The sequence below is a fragment of the Nannospalax galili genome, unplaced genomic scaffold, assembly GCF_000622305.1.
Source record: "Nannospalax galili isolate Female #2095 unplaced genomic scaffold, S.galili_v1.0 scaffold1055, whole genome shotgun sequence".
Lineage (NCBI taxonomy): Eukaryota > Metazoa > Chordata > Mammalia > Rodentia > Spalacidae > Nannospalax > Nannospalax galili.
This window is the reverse complement of record NW_008337140.1, coordinates 305,832-332,122: the sequence shown is the minus strand read 5'-3', so window position 1 is coordinate 332,122 and position 26,291 is coordinate 305,832. Positions and strand designations below refer to the sequence as shown.

General features: G+C 43.0%; 1 protein-coding gene and 1 pseudogene across 2 annotated transcripts in view; one reads left to right on the top strand and one right to left on the bottom strand.

Annotated features, from left to right (window-relative positions):
• The window catches only part of Kiaa0319l (KIAA0319 like), a 116,287-nt gene that overhangs the window by 72,545 nt on the left and 17,451 nt on the right, over positions 1-26,291 (top strand). For both annotated transcript variants that reach the window (XM_008832108.2, XM_029563121.1), the window contains exons 4-12: positions 1,566-1,809; positions 4,315-4,416; positions 8,708-8,805; positions 13,170-13,257; positions 15,786-15,878; positions 19,359-19,491; positions 23,232-23,460; positions 24,518-24,641; positions 25,196-25,328. In XM_008832108.2, the coding sequence (XP_008830330.1) occupies positions 1,566-1,809; positions 4,315-4,416; positions 8,708-8,805; positions 13,170-13,257; positions 15,786-15,878; positions 19,359-19,491; positions 23,232-23,460; positions 24,518-24,641; positions 25,196-25,328 (1,244 nt within the window). The remainder of the gene's footprint in view (positions 1-1,565; positions 1,810-4,314; positions 4,417-8,707; positions 8,806-13,169; positions 13,258-15,785; positions 15,879-19,358; positions 19,492-23,231; positions 23,461-24,517; positions 24,642-25,195; positions 25,329-26,291) is intronic.
• Positions 13,598-14,748, bottom strand: LOC103733327 (annotated as a pseudogene).

Genomic DNA, 26,291 nt, shown 5'->3' with positions numbered 1-26,291 from the left:
GTTGTTGGCTAGGATGCTCTTCCACTCTTCCAGACAGTAACCCAACATACTACAGGAAAAATGAACAGCAGACCCCAATTCTATCCAAAGGAATACTGACAATGGATTGCCGTAGATGAGGAACAGCTGACCCTCCTGGAACAGGGACCTCTGGCTGACTAGATTCACCAGAAGGGCAGACAGGGGGGAATGGATGAGGGTGCTGACAACACAGTGGACAGTGACAGGGATGGTTATTTTGTTTTTAAGGAAAACTTTTTTATTTTTTTGTCTTTTGAGACAGGGTCTCATTCTGTAACCCAGGCTGGCCTCAAACTCACTGTGTGGTCCAAAATGACCTCAAACTCTTGGCAATCCTTTTGCCTCAACTTCACAAATGCTGGAATTAGGTGTGAGCCACCATTCCCAAATAAAGAAACTTTTTTGTATGTAAAAAAAAAAACAAAACTCCAGAAGATTTATATTACTTTTGGGTGTTTTTTGTTTGTTTGTTTTTTGGTCTTTTTGAGACAGGGTCTCCCTGTAGCCCTAGCTGGCCTGGATTCGCTATGGAGACCAGGCTGGCCTCAAACTCACAGAGATCCACCTGCCTCTGCCTCCCGAGTGCTGGGATTAAAGGCGTGCGCCACCACACCTGGCTTCTTTTGGGTTTTTTGAATTTATTTTTATTTTATGTGTATGAGTATTATGCCTGCATGTGCGTAAGTGCACTTATATTGTGCAGTACCAACAGAAGACAGAAGAGGGCATCAGATCCCCTGGAACTGGAGTTACAGATGGTTATTAGTCGCCATGTGGGTGTTGGGATTCAAACCCCAGTCTCCTACAAGAACAACCAGGGTCCTTAACTGCTGAGCCATCTCTCCAACCCCTATATTACTTTTAGTTTTAAATTTATGATTCTAGGGGTTAAACCCATGGCCTTGCACATGCCAAGATGTTTTACCACTGAAATATTATCTAACAAAAATTCAAGATTTATTCATTTTCATTTTATGTGTATAAATATCTTGCCTGTATGTATGTATGTATGTATGTATGTATGTATATATGTATGTATATGCACCATGTGTGTGCCTGGTGCCCATGGAGGCCAGAGGAGGGGCTTGGATCCCTTAGAACTGGAGTTATAGATAATTGTGAACCACCATGTGGGTGCTGGGTACTGAACCTGGGTCCTCTGCAAAAGCAGTCAGTGTTAGAGGCTGGGTCATCTCTCTGGCCCCTATCACAAACATTTTAACTCTATTTTAATTTCAGTAGTCATATTACTTCCTTAATATTTTTGACATTTTTGCACTTTTTTTTTTTTTTTTGAGATGGGGTCTCCCAGTTGCCCCAGGTTACCTGGAACTCACTATGTAGACTAGGCTGGCTTCAATCTCACAGAGAGCCTCCCGCCTCTGCTCCTGAGTTCCTGAGTACTAGGATTAAAGGTGTGTGCTACTACACTGGGCACATTTTTTCACTTTTAAGAAATAGTTTAATGTGCTATGGTTTCATGAGACATGACCTGTGAAACTGTAACTTTTGCCTGTTTCAATTAATCTTTTGCATTTCTTTAGGTCCACAAAGCAGTTACAGTTTCCAGCCCCATAGCCACTGATCTTGCTGCAGAGATTCCTAGTTCGCCAGAGAATGTGTCAGCCCATCCTGAAACATCAAAGGATCCCATTCCTACGTCAAGCACTCAGCAAATAAAAAGCACTGAGAACCAAACTGATAACTCTCTTCCAGTGGCTCCCTCCTACAGATCTGCCACCCCCACACCCCAGGCCTCTTTCCAGAGCACCTCAGCACCACCCCCAGGTGAGGCCTTCTTCTCCTGCCCTTGGAAATAGGGTGGAAAATGGAGCATTTGATCAAAGTGTTCCATTTAGAGGAGAGAACAGAGGAGGCATGTTAGGGATAAAATAATCTGTCCGTACCCCTGTAATTATAGGATCTGAAGCTCTAGATCCCTTTCTTAGTAGTCTGTGGGGCTTTATGAGGTACATATTCTTAGATTCTATTTGACTAAAGGCACAAGATTTTCCAGGTGTGGTGGTGTATACCTGTAGTCCCAGCACTTGGGAGTAGGTACAGGAAGATCAGGAGTTCAAGATCATCCTCTGCTATGTAGTGAGGGTGAGACCAGCCTAGAGTACATGAGACCATTTCAAACAAATCAAAACAAAACAAACAAAAATACCTAAATAAAAAATGCAGAAGATTCAGCTGAGTGATGTTCAAGGAATCAAGCAAACAGAGGCTGTTGGGAAGAAAGAGATAGTTTGCTTTCCAAAAACCTGGTTGTAGGTCAGGCATTTGCCTATCTGATTTTTAGAGCATTTTGTAAAAACAGCAACTTCTAAACAGCTCTTTCTAAAAAGAACAGCCCATAGAAAGGAAATTTATACCTAGAGCTTTGCCTTAACAAATATGTTTTATGAGTACAGTGCTAAGGTATTAGGTGGAAACAGTTAATCCATGGTTAATGGTTAATCCTGCAAACACTGAGATGAAGCAAAACCAGTGAGCAGAAATTTTTGCCAATTTTTAGTTTTTTATGGTCTCTTTTGGTGGTAGTCAAACATGACTTAAAGAGTTTTGGTCCTCAAACACCAAAGTGATTTCTGTATTCAGATAGAATTCCTGTCATTCTCTGTATAATTGTGAAGGGCTTGGCTTGTACTGTATCAACTAGCTTTTTTTTCTTCTTTTGGCCCAATGTACTTCCTCTGAGTATAATGTTTTCTCTTTTTTTCCTGAAAGTTACATCAAAGAGCTCTTATTCCATCTCCTGAGGCAGCCACAGACTGTAGGTTCCATAAAGGATGGTTTCATTTTTCTCTAAGTGCAATGTTCCCTAGCAGAGACAGATAAATCTCAAGTTTCATATTTGTCTCAGAAGCCCTTTTCACCCCCCAGTCTTGCAATATTAATCGACCAGCCTATTGTTTGCTTGAGTTGAGGCCTCAAATCAGGTGAACAATTATTATCAGAGGAATTAGACTGAATCAGTGGTTCTCAATGGTCAGAAATGTTTTTGGTTGTTAAACCATCTTAACAGCAGTCAGGACAGGCTCCCCCCAACCCAAACAACACTTAACTTGCTACAAAATACCAATAATGCCAACATGGAGAAGCTGACAGTAAAGGGATGGCTGGCCAATAGTGGAAGAGCAATGTGCTGACTTGGGAGTTCCAGAGATGCCCCAGTGGCTCAAGAAGTGGATCCGTTTTGAACTGAAATGGTCTGCAGAAATCTCCTGGAAAGGAAAAGCAAACATCCCAGTGAGGAAATAGTTGCAGCAAAGTCTCCATGTGCCTCACAGAGGTGTCATGGCTTCTGTGGTGCACGAGAGGGAACATGAAAGTAACTAGAGGCAGAATTGGGTGGGAAAAGTGATTCGGTGAGATCAGATGATGGTGATTCCCTTATGCCAGGTTAGGAGTGTGGTTGTAAATGTGGTGGGGGAGTCAAGAGTCTCAAATGGGAGAGTAACAGTGCAGGTGTTTTAGAAAGACTAATCATGTTCCATGTTATAGGAAGACAGAATGGATTGGAGTGGAGAGAGGCCATAGGTGGAGGAACAGTTAAGAATATTGGAATAGTCCTGTTGTGATAGTGAGTCATTAGTTGTAGCGATTGAAAAGGAAAGGTGGACCTGTGATTGGCCTTTGCCTTTGATATTTATGTGTCTTATTAAAAAGAAAAAGTTATTTGTCACTGGGCGTGGTGGTCACGCCTTTAATCCCAGCACTCGGGAGGCAGAGGCAGGGGGGGCTCTGTGGGTTCAAGGCCAGCCTCGTCTACATTGTGAGTTCCAGGACAGCTGGAGCTACAGGGAGACCCTGCCTCAAAAAGACCAAAAAAAAAAAAAAAGTTATTTTTCTGATAAAGGTGGTCATTGAAACAGAATTTGAACTCTTTGGAAAGTAGCATGTAGAGCAGGTCTGGGGATAGACTGCAGTAAAGTGCTGTGGGGAAGAAGTCCGAGCACATATAGAATAATCTGGTGTCATTTAGTGAAATGCTTTAAGATGGAGACAGTCAGCAAGAATGGATGCCACCACCATGACAGGCGGGGATTGAGACACATGTGTTAGATATGCTAAGGAGCAGCCCACTGATGACCGCGAGACACCCTTTTCAATGGAAATGTGGATGCAGAATCAAACCAGAGGGAATTGGACAGTAGACAAGTAATTAGCAGGTGAGGGTAGTAGCTGAGGACAACTCAGGAGAAGAGTTTGATTTTCATCACAAAGGAAGGAGAGAAAAAACAATCAGGGTCTGTTTCTTATCTGGTATATTTACTTTGTCTCCAGTTGTAAAGGAACTGGTGGTGTCTGCCGGAAAGAGTGTTCAGATCACCCTGCCTAAGAATGAAGTCCAGCTATACGCATATGTTCTCCCAGAACCAGAAGAAGGTAAAATGTCCCTTGAGGGTAACATTTGGGTTCACTTTGATGCCGACAAACCTCAGTTTATTTACTTTTTACAATTGCCCTGTGAAGATAGACTATAACATATGTACATATTAATACTCAAGTGATACAAAAGGCAATATACTATATAATTTGAGATTGTAGGCTCAGTTTTTAAACAGTGCTGATGAGGGGACCCAGGGTCTCACATGTGCTAGACAAGTGCTCTGCCACTGAGCTGTACCTGGAGCCCAGGAAATGACTGTGAGCTTTGATGTCAAGCCTGGGTTCTGATCCTAGCTCAGTCAGTTATTATCTGAATTATTTTAAGCAAATTACTTCTACCTTTCTATTTCTTAGTAAAAATAGGAATAATAATTCCTACTTTAGGTTACTTTACTCAAGGTTACTTTAAAGGGCAAAATGTGATAATATATAAATGACCTAGTTTAGGGCTGGAGAGAAGGCTCAGTGGTTAAGAGCACTGACTGCTCTTCCTGAGGACCCAGGTTTGATTCCCAGCACCCATGTGAAGGCTAACAACCATCTATAACCCCAGTTCCAGGGGATCTGACACCTTTTTCTGGCCTCCACACATGTGGTACACTTATATACATGCAAGCAAAACATTCATAAAAATAAAAATAAATAAATAAATGACCTAGTTCAGTGCCTAGCATGTAGTTAGTGCTCACTAGTGCCTTTTCTATTAGCTTGTATTATATCCATTTAATACTGGGGATGGATTTAGTCCCCAGTATTGAAAAAAAAAAACTTTTTTAAAGGACAGGGAAGAAAATAAAAGAAAAAGGAAGGAACCAAGACTCAGATTAATCTGTTTATTTTGTCTAAAAAAGCTAGTAAATAAGAGATGTAGACTTTTCAGGACTGGAGAGATGGCTCGGCAGTTAAGAATACTGGCTGTTCTTGCAGAAGACCCTGGTTTGAATCTCAGCACCCACACAGCAGCCAACAGCTGTCCGTAACTCCAGTTGCAGGGGATCCAATGGACGACATGGCTGTACCTACATATATGTAGGCATAACACTCATATACATAAAATAAAAAAAAGAGAGAGAGATGTAGAACTTGAAGTTGTTCAAGACTACTGCTAATGTAGATTTGTGACTTAAAGTCAGGGCTGGTGAGATGACTCAGCAGGTAAAGTCACTTGCCATCAAACGTGACTTGAGTTCTATTCTCCAGGAATAGAACCAGCCCCCTCTCAAGTAAATTAATTAAATATAATAAAATTTGGGGGAGAGTCTTTTTTGAGACACGGTCTCCTTGTAATCCCAGCTGGTCTGAAACTCACTATGTAGACCAGGCTAGCCTTGAACTCACAGAGATCCACCTGTCTCTGCCTCCCAAGTGCTGGGATTAAAGGCGTGTGCTGCCATGCCAGGCAAAAATTTTTTTAAATAAAAAGAAAGTACAAGTTTCAATGTGACATACAAAATTTATAAGCTATATAAATGAGTTGGTGATAAATTCACTGTTTAGAACTTTTGTGATGTGAGCATCCTTTTCATCTTTTTAGTTTATAATAATATACAAAATTTGACTCATAAACACAAACATAATCTATGAGTTAAGCATTAGAAAGTGATTGGTTGGGTTTATGGAATTCTTATTAAAAGGCTGATCAAAAGCCAGGAATGGTGCTGCACATCTTTAATCCCAGCACTTGGGAGGCAGAGGCAGGCGGATCTCTGTGAAATCTAGGCCAGCCTGGTCTACATAATGAGTTCCAGGCCAACTGGGGCTACAGGGAGATCCTGTCTCAAAAATAATCTAACAAAAAGGTTGATCAAGTAGAATGCTGTTACCTGTTTCAGAACTGGCCTTTCCATTTTATGTTAAATTTTTTTTATTTGTTTATTTTTATTTTATGTATATGAGGGTTTTGCCTGCATATAAATAAGCACCACATGTGTGTAGTGCCTGCAAAGAGTATCAGATCCCAGGGAACTGGAGTTGCAGGTGGTTGTTAGCCACCATGATGGTGCTGGGAACCAAGTCTGGGTCTTCCACAAGGTCCTCTCCGACCCCAATTCAATATTCTTAATGTTAGCGTCTAGCAAAAACACTTTTCCAGAACCTGAATCCCTGTTCTGTTCTGTATTTCTGCTCTTAAAGAGACTAGTTCTTACCAGTTCATTCCTTTCTTCTTGGGTGCTAGGTTCAAATGAATTTAGTGACCCTTTAAGATAGAGGTGAGAGGGGCTGGAGAGATGACTCAGCAGTTAAGAGCACTGACTGCTCTTGCAGAGGACCTAGGTTCAATACTCAGCACCCACATGGCTGCTGACAACTGTCTGTAACTCCAGTTCAGGGGATCTGACACCACCTTCTGACACTCTGTGGGCTTTGCACAACAACACAGTTGCACTTAACACATACTAAGGCAATACACTCATTAAAAAAAAAAAGATAAAGGTGAGGAAAGAGCTTCTTTAAGCAATGATTTCTTCCACTTTTGCCCTTTTGTGAAAGCTATGTGGGGGCTCTGCTGTATTTTTTTATCCTGTATTTGCATTTACATTTTTCTGAGTTACTATCATATTACAGATCAGCACTCAAAAGCAATCAGTTCAGAACAAATTCTTTTCAAACTCTCCCCTCCCCAAGTTCTTTAGCCTTAATCAGATCCATGAAGTAGGTGATTTCAAACTTCTAAAAGTTGGGGCCACTGAAGCAGGACTCCCTCCGCATATTAGAATCCTTTCCCGCCTTTTGGCAGCCGACTAGGATCCCTGTATTGTCAGAACATCTGGCTTCAAAACACTTGCCCTAGACCATTCTCTCTAACAGATACTGATATACTTGGCTGTTTCTACACATGGGCAAATTTCTGCCTGTAAGGCATAATCCATTTCTTGAGCTCTTCTGACCTAGGAATGGTGTCCTTTTGGGGAAATTTGTTGCTAGCCTTTGATATGATAAAATTATCAGTTCCCAAACTAGTATGTGTTTTCTGTAAGGAAAAAAATTTTTAAAGATTTTATTTTTTTATTTTATGTGTGTATTTTACTTGCATCTGTGTTAAGTCTCACTTTTAATTAGTAACCTAAACTAAACCTTCTACCAGGTGCGTGCCTGTTGCTTACAGAGGCCAGAAGAGGGCGTCAGATCCCCTGGAACTGGAGTTAAAGGCTGCTGTTAACTACCATGTGGGTGCTGGGAACTGAACCCCACCCTGATCCTCTGCAAAGAGCTGCCAGTGCTCCTGCCCTGAAAAAAAATTGTTTTAACTCTACTTGAAAGAATTGTCTCTTAGTGGAGTCCTGACTCTGTCACTGTTTCCTGCCTTTTCTCTGACCTGACTTTTGCTCATGCATTTGTGAGAGCAGCTGGGCTAACAACAGGCCAAAATAATATAGTTTGGCGGAGGAAGGCTTATAAAATAAAATCTGGTCTTTGATTTGAGGGAGGGGTGATTAGGTTCTGTGTGCTAAGTTCAACATTGGGGCTCATGAAATAAAAAGATAATTATGCCTTGCTAAGCACTTAAGACTTTTTTTCTTCTCACTTTTGAGTAGTGACCTAAACTAAACCATCTACCAAATTCCACCATTCCTTAGCTAGAAATGCATTTTGCTCTACCCCCCCAAATTTAAGATCACTTTTCCTGGGGAGGGATGCCATTTAGATAACCGGAGTCTACCTTTGTACTACCCTGTGATACCATCTAAGTTGCAAATGAGGATCATTTAATGCTTCATTTGATCTTAATTAATTTCGGTGGGGCCTGTTTTAAAGGGGCCATGCCCTACCATCTTCTGCAGTGTGTTATTTAGCTCAGCAGGAATGAAGTGGCTCTTTTAACTCACCAGGCTGTGATGACCTCAGTGAGAGCATTGTTAGCACTCTGTAGAAAGCTATTTTTGAACCATGTTATTTAGAAGTCATTGCTATTCTTTGTTGCAAAAGAAGTTTTGTAAGAAAATGGCCTTTGTTCCTAATGTTCATCTGTCAAGGTTGGTAGGGTATATGTTTTCAGCGAGGGCACCCCATGAACAACCTGGGATTTTTTTTAGGGAGCATTGACCCAGGGCAAGTTTGGGTCTGAATGAACACTCTTGAGAGAAGGAGACTGAGCGGTGCTGAGTCAGCATCCACCTTCAGGGGATGCTTGGCTTCCCTCCAGGCTTTTGGATTCAATCTTAAAAACTAAGGCTTTGTTGAGATTTAAAGGAAGTTTGTTATTGGCAGGCTTTAGAAACGATTTGTTATTGGCAGCCTTTTGTGTGTAGGTGCGTGTTTTCATGATTTTCTAACTGCCCTCCTATAGGAGAAACCTACACCTACGCCTGGCAGCTGATTACTCATCCCAGAGACTACAGTGGAGAAATGGAAAGGAAACATTCCCAGATCCTGAAACTCTCCAAGGTGAATTTGCCTTCCTTCTCTTACAGGGCTAAAGTAGAGGGGTTGTTGATTTTCTTAAATGGGAAGTACAGAATTTCCTGTCCACACTTAAGTTGGAAACACTTTTTCAGAAGTGACTCCTTCAAAAGTCTAACTGGCTGACATCCAGTGTTTGTTTGGTATATGATTCTCAAATTCTCATTTCTGGTGAGAAGACTCTGCCAGCATGGTAGCGATGGCTGGAAATACACACTAAACAGCTTTGCAAGGTGACATAAGGACTTTAGAATATGGGAGATAGCTAGGTTATTTGTGGCCACATGACTGTGTATACTGGCTCAGTCCCCAAGGATTCAGAGTAGTCATAAGCAATAAAAATGTTCATGTCCTTTGGTCCAGCATTCAGCAGCTATTCGTTGCACATTGGCAGCCACTTGGGATTACCCAGTGAATTAATCATAATCTTAATGTTCAAGGACAGTAGAGTCTAGGTGACACCGACAGGAAGCAGGGAATTATAACAGAAGCTAGGCGGTCAGTAAAGGAGGTCACTGAAGCCCTGGGGCTTAGATTTCTTGGTCTGCCTACTTGGGTCATGGAAGGTGCCTGACTTCCTGGGTAAAGGGTGGAGGGAGACGACCCTAGCAAAAGTAGCACTGGGCCAGAGCTTGATGAAGTGAAGATGTAGAGAAAGGAACGTCACCCTGACTGGCTCCCCGAGACGTGAAGAGCAGTGGCATAAATAAATTGCAGAGTTGAAAGGCTATGTGGAGCAGAACTTTTGCATGTCTTTGAATCTTTTCATTTATTTTTATTTGTGTGTGTGTATGTCACGGTGTGCATGTGTGTCGTGGTGCACGTGTGGTCTTCAGGCTTAACAGCAAAGTGCCTTTATCTGCTGAGTTATCTTGTTGGCCTTATCTTTGAGTCTTATCCAGAGAGTGCAAAGCCTTCAAAAGACATGTTTAGATTTTCAGGTTAGAAAGATTGCCCTCTCCACAGATTGGCAGAGATAAGACTCAACATGGGCAGACCAAAGACGAATCTGTTGACAAATTTAGGTAGGAAATGATATTATTCTGAATAAAACCACTGAAATAGAATTAAAATGAAAAGCCACCTATTGAACCCAGACCATGTACTAGACACATTGCTAATTGTTTTACTTAGTTATTTCTTTTATTTTCAAACATTCCAATACATAGCTACTAACATCTGTTTTACAAATAAAAAAAAAAAAAAAAAAACTAAAAAATTTTAAAAAAGAAAGTGTCTTGGCCAGAGTTCATAAAGCCATTAAATGGCAAGTTGGATCTAGAACCTTCCATCTTTAAGCCCGTGCTTTAATAACTACTCTGATAAGGGGATGAAGAACCCAGGTGCTGGCAGTATGGATGGGGGCAAATCTGAGAAACTGAATGAGGGTATTGGGGAAAAGACCTCTGGGAAAATTCTAGCTTTTAAGATTAGACTCTTGACTTGGCGTGGTGGCGCACCCCTTTAATCCCAGCACTTGGGAGGCAGAGGCAGGTGGATCTCTGTGAGTTCAAGGCCAGCTTGGTCTACATAATGAGTTCCAGGCCAACTGGGGCTACAGGGAGACCCCATCTCAAAAAGACCAAAATTAATTAATTAATTAATTAATCAACCAATTAATCAATTAATTGAAATTAGACTCTTGGGGCTGGAGAGATGACTCAGTGGTTAAGACCACTTACTGCTTTTCCAGAGGAACTGGGTTTAGTTTCCCAGCACCCACATGTTGGCTAATACCCATTCTTTTTTAAAATATTTTATTTATTATTTTTATTTTATGTGTATGCGTGTATTGCCTGCATGTAGGTAAGTGCACCCGTGTCGTGCAATGCCCTGAGAGGACAGAGAGGCTGATGGATCCCCTGGAACTGGAGTTACGGACAGTTGTTAGCTGCCATGTGGGTGCTGGGATTTAAACCTGGGTCTTCTGCAAGAACATCAAGTATTCTTAACTGCTGAGCCTACTCTCCAGTGCACTAAGACCCATTCTTAACTCCAGTTCCAGGAGCTCTGATGCTGCCTTCTGACCTCTGTGGGTGTTGTACACACATGGTGCACTTCTGTACATGCAGGCAAAACACTCATACACATGAAATTTTAAAAAATAAATAAAATAAGGGGGCTGGAGAGATGGTTCAGTGGTTAATAACACTGACTTTTCTTGCAGAAGACCCGGGTTCGAATCATAGCACTCACATGGCCGCTAACAACTGTCTGTAACTCCAGTTCCAGGGGATCTGACAGCCTCTTCTGTCCTCCATGGGCATTGCATGACATGGGTGCACTTACTTGTATGTTAAAAGTGTGTGCCACCATGCGTAGCTGGGACACTTAAATTTGTGGTGCTGGGGATATCCCTCAATTGGCAGTGTTTGTCTACCAAGCATCAAGTCCTGGGTTTGATCCCCAGCACTGAATAAAAAACCAAGCATCATAACACATGCCTATAGCTCTAGCACTTAGGAAGCAGAGGCAGGAATATCAAAGGTTCAAAGTCATTGAAACCAGTCTGAGCTGTTTAGAAAATAAACTTCTGGAGCTAGGCATGGCGGCACATGCCTTATTCCCAGAGGCAGGCAGATCTCTGTGAGTTCAAGGCCAGCGTGGTCTATATAGTGAGTCCCAGGCCAGCTGGGGCTACAGGGAGACCAAAAATAAATAAATAAATAAATAAATAAATAAATAAATAAATAAATAAATAAAATAAGACTCAGGTAAATTAAATGACAAGCACAGAAGGAAACACAAGTTTGAAGGAGATTGGCAGATGATTCACACATTTTTGGTAGAGTGATTTCAGGTACCTACAAGACATTTAAGTGAATTTGTCCCATTAGCATCTGGGGGAAAGTACTAGAAACCAGGAGAAAAGTTTGGCTCAAGAGATAAATTTGTACATCTGCCTAAAACTGAAGCTGTAGTCATAGCTAAGAGAGAGTATGTGAAGAGGTTGGGATCCAGGGGCACACAGTTGTTTAAAAAAATGGAAGGTAGGGGCTGGAGAGATGGCTCAGCAGTTAAGAACACTGGTTGTTCTTGCAGAAGATCCAGGTTCGAATCCCAGCACCCACATGGCAGCTAACAACTGTGCGTAACTCAGTCCCAGGGGATCCGACAGCCTCTTCTGACGAGGTCATTGCACGACATGGGTGCACTTACCTACATGCAGGCAATACACGCATACACATAAAATAATAAACAATTTTTTTTTTGGTCTTTTTGAGACAGGATCTCCCTGTAGCCCCAGCTGTCCTGGAACTCACTATGTAGTCCAGGCTGGCCTTGAACTCACAGAGATCTGCCTGCCTCTGCCTCCCACATGCTGGGACTACAGGTGTGTGCCACCACGCCTAATAAACAAATTTTTTTAAAAAAGATGGAAGGTAGATGAAATGGAAGGAAATCGCAAAGGTAAGGCGGGGAAAGCCCCAGGAGAAGAGCATTATGAGGAGAAAGTGGCCAGCAATGCTGCTGTGGTCGACTAGTATTTACCCAAAGAAGGTAAAAGAAAGAAAACTTTTATTTTCCTCCAAGATGTTCATTATAGCACTAGTCATAGCTGGAAAATTTTGGAAGCAACCCAAGTATCCAACAATGTGGAATGTTTACGTGAACTATGACACATTTATTCATGTGCTGTTCTGTAGTCATGAAATGAATGAATGTTAAAGAGACTATATTATTCATGCTAAATGAATAGAAGAAAGAACAGTAAGAAGTAATTTGAGCTCCTTGAAGGTGGGGATCTTACCTTGCTCACCTCCAGACGCCAAGCTTAGGTTAGTGATGTGTATATGATTAGTTCTTAAGAAATGAGTTTTTGCATAGATGAGCTGAATACAGGAATTTTTTAAATGTCGTCAAGGATTACAGGGAAAAATATGGGGCACTGGCATGTTAGGGTAGTGAGACAGTGGGTGTTTTATGTGTTCCCCTCTTTACTTTGTATGTATCCAGTTAGTGGAAATGGGAAGGAGAAAATATTTAGAAACTTAACTATTTGGTTTTTTAATAAGACTTTCGAAGAGATGTTATTTTAATTTCATAACTGTAAAGTAGGATGGTTGGGCCCTTAATATTCCTCTGAGAAGAAAATGGGAGTATAGAGAGATTAAAATCCCTCTTCCTGTTCTGGAGGCAGCTAGTAATAAGAGTCACAGTAAAAGCGATGTTTCTTATTAGTTTAACTCATTCTTTAATCTCTTTAGCTACTTTACTTTTTTCCACTTTGAAAATAGGGCAAGAAAAGAGTGCAAGATTCAGGATAGGAAAGCTCTTTATACTCTGTTGTGTTAAATACAATTTCTGCTCTTTGCAGTTGTCTAAAAAATCTTGTCTTACCTCTTCAGCTGACTCCAGGCCTGTATGAATTCAAGGTGATTGTAGATGGTCAGAACGCCCATGGAGAAGGCTATGTGAATGTGACAGTGAAGCCTGGTGAGTCTGCAGCCCCAGATGTGTCTCTCCCTCTGCAGGATTCCTAAGGAGGAGATTTGACTTCAGGGGTTTTTTGTTACTGTTTTTTGTTTGTTTGTTTGTTTGTTTTTTGTTTTGCACAGAAATCATCATCTTTAGACAGGGAATGAACAGGGCTGGGCAGACAACTTGGCCCCAGGATCTTGATTCCTCTGGACCAAGCTACAATAAACACAAAGGGAATACAAAGAAGGGGCAGTTGTCAGATTTGGTCTTGAACTTGGAAGTGGTGATCTGGGGGGAAAGGGAACAGCAGGAATCAAACTGTGATGGCAGCCTGGTGACCGCATTGGGAGGGAAAGGCACTTGGCTCAGTCTCCTGCTCCCACTATGCTGCGTGGCTCCTCGCCTTTCAGTGGCTCAGAGGCTGTTCCTGGTTGAGCCTCTGGAAAAAGCTTTTGCCAAACTCATAAGTATTGATCATGATGGCACACAAGGGAGCAGCCTTGATGATCCTTGGGAGGAAACCTGCAGAGTCCTTTGGTGCCTGATTCAGCCCTGATTCTTTGAAGCAAGAACCAGGTGGAGTCAACTCTCCAGGGCTTCACTCTTAACAGTCTCCACAGCTCCCAGTGAGACCTGCTGCTGTGTCTTTACCACATCAAAGGTTAGAGTGAGGGTGGCAGCCACCCGTTCCTGAGATGCCACCAGCCACAAAGCTGATACCCACCGATGTCTGGTCTTTTGGTCTCAGCCCATTCAGCCAGCTCTCCACCAGTTCATAGTTGAACCAATACAGAGCTCAGAAGGGCATATCTCAAAGGGCTGTGGGACCCCAGCCCAGCCACAGTAAGCATCAGCTGTTCAAGCATGAGCCACTGAAGCTTGAACACAGGTGGCTAGCTCCCGGTATGACATGTGCTGAGCCTGCAGCTTGGTCCTCACAAGCTCCAGGGGGCTGATCACTGTCACAGTGCCCACGTGGGCCAGGGCACCAAACACCATGGGTTTGTAGAGGTCAGAGGTCAGGATTCGACCACATAGGAAGTCCTTGAGCTGGTCATAGGCAGTGAAGTAGATGGTGGTGGCTGGTACAATCATCACTAAGGTGGATGGGAGGCCACTCCACGGGATCCTGGTACCCTCATGCCTCACAATTTTCACAAAGGCGTCCATGGTTGCAGGTGAAGCGGGTAGGATCTTGAAACCACGTACCACAGAGAGGACCATTTGGACACAGATACAGGGGCTCCAAGACACCATTGCAGTAAAGGAGGCATTTCCCTGGGGATTGTAGAGGGGAGGGTGATTTGGTATAGGAGAGATTCCAGAATCTTGAGGGAGGTGTTAGCTTGCTGGGAACTGAAAGCCTCTGAGACTGCAGGCAGACCACCACAACCAGGGGTGTCATAGAGAGGTGACCACAGCCCCAGCCCCTGAGGCCACCATTTGTTGAAGGGGGCTAATGCCCCCAGGATCCTGATCATCCATCTTGGACCTTCAATCCTGGCTCTAAGCCGGTGCTTGAGCTGTGCCTTGCCAGAGGCCTGGCGGCCCCATAGCCGCTCTGCAGCCACTGCAAGATCCCTGTGCGCCCACCTCGTGCAGCACCCGGACTCCCTTGTTATTGTTTTGGCCTTTTTGAGACAGCATCTCCCCTCAGCTGTCCTGGAACTTGCTCTGTAGATCAGGCTGGCCTCTCATAGCTCTCACAGATATCGCCTGCCTCTGCCGCTGAGTGCTGAGATTAAAGGTGTGCATTACCATGCCCAGCTGACTTCAAGTTTTTAATTCCTATTTTTTTTAAGTGGGGGGATAATTGTATTTATTGGGCAGTTCCTACTTCAGTGTAGTAAAAGATTATAGTAGCAAAGTACATATTTGTTCCAAGTGTTCTAGCTCCAATGCTGGGTTGAGTAGGGAACCAATAGTCACAGGTCGATAGTACTGTGAGGCCTGAGCAATGACCTGTCTACCAGAAACCCACTTCTCCAAGTGGGAAGAGAGCTGAGAGACATTCAGGTCTTGCAGACATTCAGGAGAAGCAGAAGGAGAGCAGCCTGGTGACCAGTGATTTCTGATCTCTCTCCAGAGACTACAGACTTCCTCACTGAAACACCACGTTCTCTCACAATGGAAACAAATTCCATCCTGTCACTCTTTTAAAATGAGCCAACGTTGGTATATCATAGAACAATAGCAAAGTTTCTTGTGTTGCATTTTGGGAGACATTTGAAAGAAGTTTGAGAGCAAACCATGCACTGACACAAAAGAGTACCCTCAGGAGTCTGGGATTAGAGGATTGTGAGTTCCTGACCAATCTAGACCACAGTTAGCAGTACTGTTTCTGCATGGTCCAAGGAATGATCAGGTTTGGAAGAGCCCTGACCAAGTGTCTGATGTGAGAATGACAACCTGATCTTGCTACTTTCCTATCTGATAATTCTTCATTCAATTTTGTATTGGAAATGAATTTGTAATCTGCCCAGATGTGGCCTATTCCAACTATAATTTATGTTTCCCTTTCTTTGGGGGTCACTTTCTTACAGAGCCCCGTAAGAATCGGCCTCCCATTGCTATTGTGTCACCCCAGTTCCAGGTGATCTCACTGCCAACCACCTCCACCATCATTGATGGAAGCCGTGAGTACCTATCTAAGTGGCGTTGTAGAAGGGCATCCATGTGCATTCTGGCAGATTTGGGGCCAGCTATATCTGTATTCTGACAGTTTTTTAAAAAAATGCTTTATTATTTTTATTTTATGTGTATGAATGTTTTGCTTGCATATATGTAAGTTCACCACATGCATGTGATGCCTGAAGAGGCCAGAAGATGGCATCAGATCCCTGAGAACTGGAGTTATGGACAGTTGTCAGCCACCTTATGGGTTCTGGGAACCAAACCCAGGTCCTCTGCTAGAGCAGCCAATGCTCTTAACTGCTGAGCCATCTCTCCAGCCCCTAGGCCAGCCTTTTTACTTCTTACCATCTGAAGTGGCTGATTAGGAACTAATCAGTCAGGCTACATTTAAATCCTGTGTGTTTTATTCCAAGTAGCATTAGAGAAAGTAGGATTGTGCACATATTTAGAATTACTTTAGTTGAAACTGGCTGATTTTCAGATTTGCTTAGATGGTGTTTCCTTTCTTGCTTGTAGAAACCAAGTTCTTGCCTAGATAAGTTAAGAGAGACCTGGCCTAGGAGTGCTCAGCCATCACTGTAGCAAGGTTGTTGTCAGCCTCCTGGAGAGGTTCATTGCATGTCATTCTTCAGATCAGTGTCACCTGATATGTGGCAGGAAAGAATTTCTGGGTCTTTGTTCTTAATTCTGGCTATGAATTTCAGGAGGTTTCTGGAGCTTTGGTTGTACCTAATGGTCCAGTGTTTGCCTAGAATGCAAAAGATTGAGGTTTAATCCCCAGTGCTGCAAAAACAAAACAGAACAAACAAATCTAAACTCAAACATACTCAGGTGGTTTCAGTACTGTCCTTTCAAGAGTGTTGTTAGGCTTTGAGATCCATTCAGCTGCCATTACTCTACCAGTCTTGGTGGTGACATGCCTTGTGGCAGAGGTCACTGCTTTGGCAAAGGACATTCTAGAAAGCTTAAGCATTTCATGTTGATGGTTCTGGCAAGAGCAGCAGGTCACAGAGGTAGAGAATGGGAAGAAGCCCATCAGGGGCAGTGTCAGAAGAGGCTCAGATAGAACGTGTTACTTTATTGGTTTTGTTTGTTTTACTTGACTACTTTATAGCTCTGAATAGGTCAAAGTAGAAAAATATATGAAGATGTGCAGAGAAAAGCATGATGCCACCCTGTCTCCAGCTACCTGCCTGTTTCCTCCAATCAGTGGCATTATTATCTCATGTATCTTCCCAGAGATCTGTTAGGCAGATGTAAGAAAGCACACATATAGTAATTATCCCCCTTGTTTACACAAATAACAGATTACTTACACTGTCATTTATAGACGAAGCTTGTTTCTATATGTGGAATTTTTTATTTAAACAGTACATGAAATGCCTGTTCTGCCTTTAGAAGATTCAGAGCGTTCTATTATATGCATATATGTTATTGTATTAATGTATACTTGTTTACAGTCTCTTGGTGACCATTTAGATTACTTTTATTATTTTTCAGTTATAAGCAATGTTACCATAAATAATCTTGTCAAAATGATTTTTAATGCACATGGAAGTTTATATGTAAAATAAATTTTTAGAAGAATTGCAGGAGCAAAGGGAAATGTTGTCAAAGTACTTGTTACGGAGCAATGAGCTCTATCCCTTCCTTCCTCCATCCCTCCCTCCCTCCCTTTCTTCCTTCCTTCCAAGCTTTAGGGTAATTTTATTAGAATTTAAAGAAAAATCCTCAAGGCAGGCAAGGTGGAAATCTCACCAGCTGCCAGGAGGAGGAGAATGGAGGAGAAAAGGGAAAAGGCCATGAAGCCATGCAGGTTTAGAGCCAGCATGGAGGTCAGACACGGGGCAGACTAGCAACCACATGGTGGGGAGAAGGAAACTTTAGAGAAATGTAAAGAGATACAAGATGCTGGGGCAGCCCAAAGCATTAGGGAAAGCATGCTTAGGAAGAGACTATGAAGAAGGAAAGGAGAGACTACGCTTTTCTGAATCCTTCTGAAAATCGGGCGGGACTTAAAGAGAGCCACAGGAAGAACTGCTGAGCTGTGTCAGTTTGTGCTTCCACCAGACTGATGTGAGGGCCCTTTTTTCTCCATACATTTACAATACATGTTGTGAAACTTAAAACAATTTTTTTTATTGCATTTACTTATTTTGTGTGTTTGTGTGGGGTGTACACACCATGGCACCTCAGTGGAGGTCAGAAGACAACTTACAGGAATGGTTCTCTTCTTCCGCTATGTGGGCTCTGGGAATTGAACTCAGGTTGTCAGGCTTGGCAGGAAGCACTTTTACTTGCTAAGCCATCTTGCTGGTCTAAACTTAATTTTTAAAAAATATTTTAGTATCCCTGCTGGGCGTGGTGGTGCATGCCTTTAATACCAGCACTTGGGAGGCAGGGCAGGTGGATCTTTGTGAGTTCAAGGCCAGCCTGGTCTACATAGTGAGTTCCAGGACAGCTGGGGCTACAAGGAGACCCTGTCTCAAAAAAGACCAAAAAAAAATTTATTATCATTATTTCATGTGTATGAGTGTATTGCCTGCATGTATGTGAGTGCACCGTGTCATGCTATGCCATGGAGGTCAGAAGAAGGCTTTGCATTTCCCTGGAACTGGAGTTAAGAGCGGTTTATAGCCTCCATGTGGGTGTTGGGAATCAAACCCGGGTCCTTTACAAGAACAGTCAGTGCTCTTAACTGCTAAGCCATCTCTCCAGCCCTCTGAAACTTAATTTTTAAAAATTTATTTATCTTTATTTTATATGTATGTTTTGCCTGCATGTGTGTAAGTGTGCCACATGCATGCAATACCCATGGAGGCCAGAGGAGGGCATCAGATCTCCTGGAACTGGAGTTATGGGCAGTTGTTAGCTGCCATATAGGTACTGAGAACTGAACCCAGGTTTTCTGAGAGAGTAGCCACTGCTCTTAGCTCTTAACCATTGAGCCAGCCCCTGTGAAACTTTGTTTGAGACAGAGTCTCACTATATAGCCCTGGCTACATTGAATGTTGCTATATAGCTCTGGCTGGCTCTGAACTTACAGAGATCCACTGCCTCTGTCTCTGGAGTACTGAGGCTAAAGGCTTGTGCCCCTACACCTGGCCCCAGTGAAAGTTTTTAAATATCAATGTTACAGGTTAAAAATTAGATCTCAGAAGTTGTTTTAATTTGCATTTCTTTTCACTGAGGTTTGAATATCTTTTTATGTATTTAAGAATGATTGATTTTTCTCTTTTTCATGCAGTAGCATTTTAGCTCAAGATTTCCTATGTTACAGTCCCTAAGAAATGACAGTGGAATATTCATACAGAAGCCAAATGACCCAGTATTCCTGTGGAAGAAACACTTTGGTGAAAGAGCCATTAATTTCATGTTTTCCTAGCTTGAGATCTCTGAGTGGTTGTTTTGGTTTGTGTGAACTGGAGAAGTGCTGAGATCCAGAATTCTCATGTTGTAATGCAAGGTTCTTTGTGGTCCAGAAAGCACTGATGATGATAAAATTGTCCAGTACCACTGGGAGGAGCTCAAGGGGCCGCTGAGGGAAGAGAAGATTTCTGAAGATACAGCCATATTAAAACTAAGTAAGCTCGTCCCTGGAAACTACACCTTCAGGTAAATTAGGATTCGGCCTCAAGTTAACCTTGTAAGAATAACTCAGAAAATATCAATTCACCTTGGGTTGGTAGAGAATGTAGCCATGTAGTGACTGACTATAAGACCGTTGACTTCTTAGGCCACAGTGTCTGCAGAGTGGGACCTACCACAGTCCATCCTTCTCAAAGCCTTGCCTGGAAAATCCCTGGGTGTCTTCCAGGATTTATGTCATGAAGGGGAAAAACTCATCTTCTTTCACCTCCTCTCGGGCAAAATTTAGAAGTTTCCTTTCCTCCTATTGCCTTTTCTCTTTGGGAAATGCTTCCTTAGTTTAGGGTATCTTTACTTTTCACTAGTAGTCTGAAGATGATTTATAGAGTCATTCTGTATTGGGACATTTGGGGACTTTGATTTGAAGAAAGTCCTTTGGGGAATTAGCATTAACATTTAGAATGTGTTTAATAAGGCTTTTAGGCTGAAGGTAAAAGGTGAGATTATAGCAGGAAGCCCCACAAATGTCTCACTTAGTACACTAGAGGTATTTGCATAATTTATGTTAGAATATAGTATAATGAGTACTATGTAGATGATACTGTTCCCAAAGAAATGAACTGACTTTTATTTAGTAACTGGTCTAAGGTCACATAGCTAGAAATCAAAAGCTGATTTCTTCATCCTCAAGTCAGGGTTCATTCTACTTCACCCCTTTGTAAGTATTTATACATATAAGTTGTTTTTTTTTTTTTTTTTTAAACAGGGTCTCCCTGTAGCCCCAGCTGTCCTGGAACTCACTATGTATTCAGGCTGGCCTTGAACTCACAGAGATCTGCCTGCCTCTGCCTCCGAAGTGCTGGGACTACAGGTGTGTGCCACCACGCCCAGCTACATATAAGTTCTTTGTGTGTGTGTGTGTGTGTGTGTGTGTGTGTGTAAGATCACCCATACCCATAGATCCCCTGGAACCAGAGTTATGAACAGTTGTTATCTGACATGTGGATGCTGGGAACCAAACCCGTGTCCTCTACAAGAGAAGCCAGTGTTCTTAACTGCTGAACTATCTCTCCAGCCCTATTTTATACCTTAGAAAAGTTTGGCACAAAGAAGTTCAGTAATTTTCCCAAGGTTACACAGTACTCTAACTTCAGACTCTAACCACAGTGCCAATCTATTGTTTTCTGCATGAACAGAGACAAAGAATGATGCTTTTCCCCCTAGCTCTCTCTCTTTTTTAAATCTGCGAGATGATGGAAATGGAGTTGATTAGCATTAGGGCCTTTCCAATGTTCATTTGTCTTCTCACTCCTGCCTTCCCATGGCATTAGCCTCCCCTCAGCCCTGTAGTCATCTGCCCTCTGGCTCTAGGATCTCTGAAGGCATGCCAGGGACCATTCCAGGTGAAAGCCAGAACAGTGGGCAGTGACCATGTGTTGAGCTTAATTCTGTCTGATACAAGTGGCAAGTGAGGTGTATTAACAATAACAAACCGGTGGGGGCGGGGGACAGGGAAACTGGGAAAAGAGGCAGAATATCGGTAGTTTTCCTTTCTCAATATTTGCTGATTTGTACATGTTCATGTGTCCAAGTTTCTATGCTTTTTTCCCTAATGGCTATAAAACCACAGATCCCCCTCAGACGAAAGGTAAAAGGTGAGATTGTGGCAGGAAGCCCCACAGATGTCTCACTTTGAGGCTGGTGGTGTGATTTAAACATACCACATGTCTTTTTCTGTGCTTTTCCTTTTTCTGTCAGCAACATGGAAGGATCCCAAGCTTCCTTGCTTGCTTGTGCTCACATTTTGAGGTGGCATAAGAAGCTTTAGGCTGTTCAGCTGGAAGGCATCACTTAGGTAAAAGCCTGCTCCTAGAAAAGAACATTTTTCCCCTTTCAAATCCTGTTTCTCACTGGCACAAACTGTGGGCATGTTGCGTAGGAGAATTCATTTCCATCTTGAGCTCCTGCCTTGCTAGTCTGGCCCAGAGCTTTGTGCCCAGGATGTCCTTGTCCATTCTTGTATACACAGCTGAAACAGGACAATGGTGGACAGCCTGCTATACAGACTAGTGTGCTGTCTTTCAGCTCTGGAGGAAGGGAGGCCAGGGATTGTCCTTAAGAATGGGATTCTGGCCAGACATGGTGGCACACGCCTTTGATCCCAGCACTCAGAAAGAGAGAAAGAGAGAGAGAAAGAGAGAAAGAAAGAAAGAAAGAAAGAAAGAAAGAAAGAAAGAAAGAAAGAAAGAAAGAAAGAAAGAAAAAGAAAGAAAGAGAGAAAGCTATATGTGGTGACACACACCTTTAATATTAGAGCTGGAGAGGCAGAAACGGGGATTTCTTCTATGAATTTAGGGCCAGCTGCATCTACATAGTGAATTGTAGACCAGCCAGGGCTACATAATGGGTCTCTGTCTAAAATAAAAAGGTAGAGGCAGACAGCTCTGTGAGATCAAGGACACCCTGGTTTACATAACGAGTTCCAGGCCAGTTGGGGGTGCAGGGATACCCTATCTCAAATAAACAAACAAAAGTATGAGTTTCTGATCTGGACGTGGTAGTGCATGCCTGTGATTCCAGAACTGGGGAGGCTAAGACAGGAGGATCATGCATTCAAGGCACACCAGCCTAGGCTACATAGCAATACCCTACCTTAAGAAAGACAGACAGGGACTGGAGAGATGGTTCAGCGGTTAAGAACATTGACTGTTCTTGCAGAACACCTGGGTTTGAATCCCAGCACCCACATGGCACCTAACAACTGTCCATAATTCCAGTTCAAAGGGATCCAACAGCCTCTTCTGAGCCTCCATGGGCATTGCACGACACAGGTGCACTTACCTACATGCAGACATAACACTCATACACATAAAATAAAAATAATAAATAAGCCGGGCATGGTGGCACACGCCTGTAGTCCCAGCACTTGGGAGGCAGAGGCAGGCGGATCTCTGTGAGTTCAAGGCCAGCCTGGTCTACATAGTGAGTTCCAGGACAGCTGGGGCCACAGGGAGACCCTGCTTCAAAAAGACCAAAATATAAATAAATAAATAAATAAATATTTTTAAAAGGCAGAGAGAAAGAAAAAGAGAGAGAAAGAAAGAAAAAGAAAGAAAGAAAGAGAGACAGAGAGAGAGAAAGAGCTATATGTGGTGACACACACCTTTAATATTAGAGCTGGAGAGGCAGAAACGGGGATTTCTTCTATGAATTTAGGGCCAGCTGCATCTACATAGTGAATTGTAGGCCAGCCAGGGCTACATAATGGGTCTTTGTCTAAAATAAAAAGAAGGTAAGGAAAGAAGAAAGGGGCTTCTGGGCTTTGGAATTGATACCTACTTTTCATGGTTGTTGGAGGGCTGTGTTAAACACCACTCGAAAGGCTTTGGCACATAGGTACATTCAGCCACAGAACAGACTGGATTACAAATCCTGAGGCCATCACTGTCAGGCTGTGTGACCTTGGGCAAGTCACTTATTTCTCTATTTTCCTCTCAGTCTTGTCATATGTGATGTATGGAACAGTATGAAGATTGCACTTTACGGAACCTTTATGTAGGTTCATTGAAAGCCGAAGCACTTAGAATGTTCCCTGGCACATGGTAAACCCTTAGTCAGTGCCTCAGTCTGGCATCACTCTGCCTTTCCAACAGGAACGAGTAGGAGTAGGCCTTCCTGCCACCTTGCTGTTGCTTTTCCTTGATATCGTCTAGTTCTGTTCCTCTTCCCTTAAACACATCCTCTGTTGCACTCCTTTCTACCAATAGCTTGACTGTTGTGGACTCCGATGGAGCTACCAATTCTACCACTGCAAGCTTGACAGTGAACAAAGCTGTGGATTACCCCCCTGTGGCCAACGCAGGCCCCAACCAAGTGATCACCCTACCTCAGAACTCCATCACCCTCTTCGGGAACCAGAGTACTGACGATCATGGCATCACCAGCTATGAGTGGTCACTCAGCCCAAGCAGCAAAGGGAAGGTGGTGGAGATGCAGGTAGGAGGGAATGCTCGTACTCAGGACACAGCTGCTCTAGTAGGTCACACACCCAATGTTTATTTCTGTCCCATTATAATTACCAAAGTCATATTTGTGTACTTAGACTTAAAAATCCTCAAAAAAAAAATCCAGAAAGTTTTAGGGGCCTCTGATTAACAGATTATCTGAAACTTGTAGTATCGAGAAATTGGATAGAGAAATGGGAGCTCTAAATTTCAGAAAGTAAATTACTTCTGTGCCACCATGGTGAGTCTTCATCAGCCCGTTGGAGTAGATTGGCTGCAAGGTATCTTCTCTCCAGGAATTTTTAAGTGGACTAGATCTGCTACCAGACAGGTCACATAAATAAAACTGGATGGGGCCATGGTAAACAGGAACAGTTAGATCCTAGAGAGGCGTTCTTTGTTCTCCGGGTCCTGCTGGCTGTTGCCATGTGAAAATATGGACCCAGGATTCTAACACCCTGCTGTTTAAGAGCAGCTAGAAATGGAGACTTTCGTGTGAAAATTTCCAACTATTCAGTACTGAAGGCCGAACAAAATGCCTGCAAGCTGGATTCAGCCACAGGCTGCCTGTTTTTTACCCATTTTTTTTTTATAGGAAGCTCCTACATTGGAAGTTTGCTTCCCATTACTTATAATGTTCCTTCTGATTCTCAGTATTCTGTATTTCCAGATTTGAGGCCTAACCTAAGGTCCATGTTCTACCTAGCTTTAGTTCATGTATTCTGTTAGGTTTCCCTGCTATTAGGAATCTGTATGTATATATGTTTTGAGATAAGGTCTCACTATGAAGACCAGTCTGACCTCAAACTCACAGAGATCCACCTGCCTCTGCCTCCAGAGTGCCACAATGCCTGGTATGAATTCTTATTAGCACAATATTCCATGCTGTCCAATTCAATGGTCATTCATTATACTGGACTGGGAGGTGATAGTCCAGTTCCAACTTAGGTTTAGAAAACTGGCTAAACCACATCTGTGGGAGTAGGAATTGTGGTGGGGTGTTATGATTCTGGGAATCCGTTCTTCCATGCGTGATTTCTACTTGTTAGGGTGTCAGAACACCAACGCTGCAGCTTTCTGCAATGCAAGAAGGAGACTATACCTACCAGCTCACAGTGACTGACACAATAGGACAGCAGGCCACTGCTCAAGTGACTGTGATTGTACAGCCTGGTAAGAGCCGTCCTTGGGGGTCAGGCTTTTCCAAGGGCTGGTACCTTTAACCCTGGGCTCCAGAGAGGAGGGTTTTTCTGAGCCCTAGGAGGATAGAAGTGAAGGCTCCATTCCACAGAGCCCGAGAACAACTTCTTTTACCCATTTGCCTTGTGCTTTCTTGCATAGCCAGGAAAAGACTTCCAAGCCTCATCTTGTGCCCTTCCCTTGGCTAGTACTGTGCCTTTGTCTCGGCCTTGGAGATAGACCCTCCACCATCTCAAGTCCTACCAATGTAGAACCCACTTGGTCTGGAAAGCAGTGTCCTATCCTTCTCACCCTACTGTGTTAGATTTCAAATAGAGCACGGTGCCCTAGCTTCATTGTGCTGCACGTGCTGCTTTCAGAATTACCTGGCAGTCCTTTCTTCATTGAGTCCCCTGATGGCGCCCATCTCTCCCACTCATCTTATAATGCTCTGAGCTAAGGGCCAGAGTTCCAGTGGCTACCAGAACAGATGCCCTGTGGGTCTCCCAGGGCTGTCGCTTTTGATGGCCGTGTCTCTTGTGTCCTAGAGAACAACAAGCCCCCTCAGGCAGATGCAGGCCCGGACAAAGAGCTGACCCTGCCTGTGGACAGTACAACCCTGGATGGCAGCAAGAGCACAGATGACCAGAGAATCACCTCCTATCTTTGGGAGAAGACCCAGTGAGTGTGACATAGCCCCTGGCTATGCAGAGGCTCCCAGCCTTGGGAACACAGGGCTTTGTTTTTAAAGTTGACTCACTCTGATGGCTTATCCAGGAGAATGATTGAGGAAGAAACGTTTATAATCCTAACTTTCAACTCTGAGAAAAAATTTTTTTAATTTTTTAAAGAAAAAAGAACGTCTATCATCAGTTGGCCCCCAGGTAGTGCTGTGTGATTCTAGTGCATTCACAGGTACAATTCATCTGCTGAAATGCATAGCTTAATTACACTTGAGAGGCGGGCTGGAAGGGGTAATGGAGCAGAAAAATAGCGTTGTTCAAAATTAACTGGGTAAGGCTAGCAGGGGGATGGGCGAGCAGCTCCTAAAAGGAATTGAAAATTCATCTATAAATGATGCACGACTGTGTTGTTCTTGTGAGACATTGCTTACCAGTTAAATTAACCAGCGATCAAAGGCTGTAGCCAAGATAGTCTATTGAAATTTAAATTATCTATTTGAACCATTCAGTTACACATCTTTATTTCCAAAGATAGCAGCCACAAGACAGACTGGATTTTGTTTTGTTTTTTTTTTTTGTTTTTTTTTTGTGTGTGTGTGTGTGTGTGTGTGTACATCTGTACACATCTATACACATACATATTTTTATTGCAGCATTGCAGTTGGGTAGAAATGGATTTTAACTTCTCCTTAGGAATCTTGAGTTGGATGCTAGACAAAATTATTTTCCTCAGCTGCTGATTCTGTCTTTTGGGGAGCACACTGTCTCAGTCTTTGGGGAGCACACTGTCTCTGTCTTTGGGGCACACACTGTCTCAGTCTTTGGGGAGCACACTGTCTCAATCTTTGGGGAGCACACTGTCTCTGTCTTTGGGGAGCACACTGTCTCTGTCTTTGGGGCACACACTGTCTCAGTCTTTGGGGAGCACACTGTCTCAATCTTTGGGGAGCACACTGTCTCT